Source organism: Magnolia sinica, chromosome 2 (assembly GCF_029962835.1).
Source record: "Magnolia sinica isolate HGM2019 chromosome 2, MsV1, whole genome shotgun sequence".
In the NCBI taxonomy this organism is placed as follows: domain Eukaryota; kingdom Viridiplantae; phylum Streptophyta; class Magnoliopsida; order Magnoliales; family Magnoliaceae; genus Magnolia; species Magnolia sinica.
The window spans coordinates 4,418,425-4,422,434 of NC_080574.1; the positions used below are offsets into that span (position 1 = coordinate 4,418,425).

Genomic DNA, 4,010 nt, shown 5'->3' on the forward strand with positions numbered 1-4,010 from the left:
CACCATATTAGTAAAGTCGTTAGATGTACTGTCTGTTGGACTTGGGGAGTTTTTCATGTTTAAAATGGGAAGACTTCAGCGTTTCTTCGATTGAAGGGTCAGGATCTTCAATCTTGAAGATATTTTAGGCAGCTGTGGTAACGGCGTATCTCATCATATCAATCATGTACGGACTTATAATTCATCGGGTTAAAGCAACACCACAAACACGCCGCATGCACGCTCGACAGCTGCCGATACTGTTAAAAATGCTTTGGCTTATTAGGCTCACTCAAGAGATAATGGGTCAAAATGGCCCTCCTTGAGCCTAAGTGACGCAATCATGCCTATGAGCCCGCACAGGCGCATGGTGTACTCTGATGTGCTTCTACTATTGTCTATAACCCATGCTCGTCTGAACATTTGCTTGCTATACATTCTAAACAAACTGGTAAAATTGTGAAAAATGCCCTGAAAACTGTAAATAGGATGGGTGGACTTTTAGACATATAGCCAGATACCAGGCCTTGAATTTCAGATTGTGGGGTCAAGGTTCCCATGTGGCATTACTTTGGTGTGACCGGTCACCTGATCCATTTACCAAAGTCGCGGTAGTGGAATTCGACGTGAATTTGGATTTTTTTTGTTGTGAATGGGTTCCTATAGTAGGGCCCACTTAATTGATGAGCGGTCTTGACCAAGGGGCATCCCATCGCTTATTAATTTAAAGTTTGCATAAAATACACAAACCGGCGGTACTGCACGGATGCGGATTGCGTCCTACCCTGCACGTCTCCGGCTGGAAATAGGTAGAGCTTTGAGTGGCCACCGTGATGTATGGGTCTTATCCACACCGTCCATCTATTTTTTCGTATCATCATAGGATGCAAGCCCAAAAATAAGGCAGATTCCAGACTCAAGTGGACAACACCACAGGAAGCAGCAGTGATAATGAATCTCACCATTAATTTTATAGGGCTCACCCTTATATTTATTTGTCATCCAACATATTCATGAAGTTACATAGACCGGGATGAAGAGAAAACATAAATATCAGCTCCATTCAAAACTACCGTGGCCCCTGAGAAGTTTTCAAAGCTCCCATGGCCCTGAGAATTTTTTTTTAGTTCAATCTCAATTTTATAGTCTGCTTGAGCCTTGGATCTGCCTTATTTTTTTAGCTTATACTCTAAAATGATAGTAAAAAAAATGGATGAATGTGTAGATAAGCACGGCTGTAGGGTAAAAGTTAACTCAACTCGGCTAAAAAAAGCTCTATTCAACTTGGCTCGAGCTGATTTTTTTAGTTTGAAAAAATTTTGAACTCAGTTCGGGCTTGACTCGACTCAAATCCTAACTAGAATTAAACTCAGATCAAATCACTTCGATGACTCAGTTATTTTGATATTGTTGTTGTTAATCAAGTGTTAATACGAAACAATACTCTTGTATTTTAATTTTTATATTGTTTACTGAGTGTTTGAGTGTTTGATGAAATACCTGTGAATTGATGACCGAACCGAGTCGAGTTAGCAAGAGCTCAGGTGGGATATGTCAACATCCCTGGCTCCCCAGTTGCTAAAGCCCCCGGAGTCCCGGAAACAAAACAATGGGTGGCCCTTAAACCACCCTAGGGTCAGCTAGTGGCCAAGCCGAGTCGGTTCGACTCGTGTACACCGTGATAAAACCCATACGTAACTCAAAGCTCCTGCCCGTTAACAGCTAGAGACGAGCGGGGGTAGGACGCAATCCGCGTCCGTACTGCACAAGCAGGTGAGCTGACAGATGAATAACCATTCGACCTTCGAAATAAAACACATACCAAGTACACAAAAATCTGCCTACTTTGCTACTCAAGATCGTCGGCATGCATGGAAATACCAGAATCAGAACCGTCCATCCTCTGGTCTTATTTTGAATAAACTATAATCTTAAATACTAAGCATCTAATACCAATCTGGAACATTGATTTTACCTTCAGCTACTACGGATATTTTTTCATACCTTTCTCAAACAGAGAAGCAAATCGGTCCATTTCGCATTTGGGCAGGACAACCCCAATCTCGATCCCTCCCTCTCCATCTCTACTCTCCGCAAGAGATATAGCACTCGTTTCTTGAATCGACAACACTTCCACCTTTACAGGCTTTCCCCATCCGAAATCCATATCATAGACCCGAAACTTGGGCGACCCAGCAACAGATCCCATACGCTCCCCTGATGCTACAATAGAAATAGCTGTCGGTACGAAAGTCTCTACGCCATTCAAGACCCCGTCATTCAACGCTTGGATTGCTCTCCCGATGACCTCCGACGCGAGACCCAACCCGTCTTCCGTCAACAAATCACTCCCCTTCGCATTGCACATACAACCACTGATACAGTTCCCGAAATACGTAGCGGGTATCGGCGGTACAAGCCGAGCCCGGCAGTCCACCGGAAAGCCGAAATGGACGTTTTTGTCCCTGTCATCATCCCCAAATGTCCTGATCAAGCAAACCCACACGTATGCGCACGTTAGCACGAACGATGAGCAGTGTAATGGTTTCTGGCCGGCGTCGCTCCGTAGGGCTAAGACCTGTCGCCTTAGCGTCTCGATGTCTGCCCGATACAAGACAAACGTGGCTAGGACTGGGGTTGCTCGAGGCTTTAAGCTCTCTACGGCCTGGTCGTGTTTGAAATTAGCCATCTGTTCTAAATGAAGTCTTCTGAGACCGTCGAGATATGTGGCCACGGACCTGTCGTAGAACGGCCGTGACTTGAGTAATGATTCGTCGCCGGACTGACAAATCGAAGCCCACGATTTCATGAAGTGCATGGAGCTGCTCCCATCTGCTACCACGTGGCTTATGCTGGTTCCAATACAGATGCCAGAGTCGGGAAATAAGGTGATTTGCAAAGCTAGCAGAGGTTGGTTTTGAGGGTCGGAAACGGGCAACTGAGGAACGAGTGGATGTAATTCCGATACATCTCTTGGGTGGTTTGCTGCGAGTCGGTGGAAATCTGCGTCCGACTCAGCGACGGTCAGTGAGACTGAGTCGCCGTCGACATAGCGGATTTCTTGCTCGCCGTTGATGGGAGAGAGGGTGAGATTGCCGGCGAGAGGGAAGAAGAGACGGAGGGAGAGGGAGAGGGAGTGTTTGAGTTTGGGAAGGAGAGTGTTTATGAAGTGGGTTGTGGTGATGGTGTTATCAGGGTTTTGTGGGAATTGGTAGAAGAAGAGGCGTTGGACCGGAGGCATTAGTAACCAGAGGACGTCGAAGAAGGTGAGAGGGAGAGTGGTTTCGGGGACAGATCCGGGTGGGGGAGAGACCCGACAAAGGTCCAGCACCTTGACGTTGTGGTGTTCTGCCATGGAGAGAGAGAGAGAGAGAGAGAGAGAGAGAGAGCCGATAAGGGAGAGAGCGAGACAGAGAGATAGGAGAAAGGGGAAACGGATTGCCTACTCCCCCTTCCGTTCCTGACATATCATTTTAGGGTTTTATACAAAAATAAAAAATAAAATAAAATTAAGAGGAATATAAATCTCAGCTTAACCCAAAACTTTTGTGGCCCAAAAAGGTTTGTAATGGTCGACGCTCATTCAAAACTGTTTCCTGTAATGTGGTCCACTTCAGATTGATATATATCTCATTTTTGGTCCCATATCATAAAATGATATGAAAAAATAGATGGACGACTTAGATGAAACACATACATCATGGTGGACCCACAGAACACCGACCATCAGCCAATGGCTGGTGGCAGGGGAGTAGCCAATCCGTTTCCGGAGGAAGGATCTCAATTCTCTCCGTACGCGTCTTTTACACGCATGCAACAAAACGGAAGCGGATTGGCTGGTGTACCAGACACCACCGACGTAGCTGATGCCGTCACCAAGTTCTGTGGTCCTACCATAAGGTATTTGCTATATCAAACCGTCCGTCCATTTGGCGAGCTCGTTAAAGGCTTCAGCCGAAAAATACAACAGATCCAAAGATCAAATGGACCATACTTCAAAAAGCAGTGGTAGATTGACGGTCTACCATTAA

At 45.7% G+C, this 4,010-nt stretch overlaps 1 protein-coding gene across 1 annotated transcript; it reads right to left on the reverse strand.

Annotated features, from left to right (window-relative positions):
- Window positions 1-1,712: 1,712 nt before the first annotated feature.
- LOC131232385 (phenolic glucoside malonyltransferase 2-like) lies at window positions 1,713-3,413 on the reverse strand. Its single transcript, XM_058228610.1, has 2 exons — window positions 1,825-3,413; window positions 1,713-1,740 (listed from the first exon to the last, which is right to left on the reverse strand). Exon 1 carries the CDS (start codon window positions 3,332-3,334, stop codon window positions 1,964-1,966), a length of 1,371 nt encoding a protein of 456 aa, XP_058084593.1. The 5' UTR covers window positions 3,335-3,413; the 3' UTR covers window positions 1,713-1,740; window positions 1,825-1,963.
- Window positions 3,414-4,010: the final 597 nt, after the last annotated feature.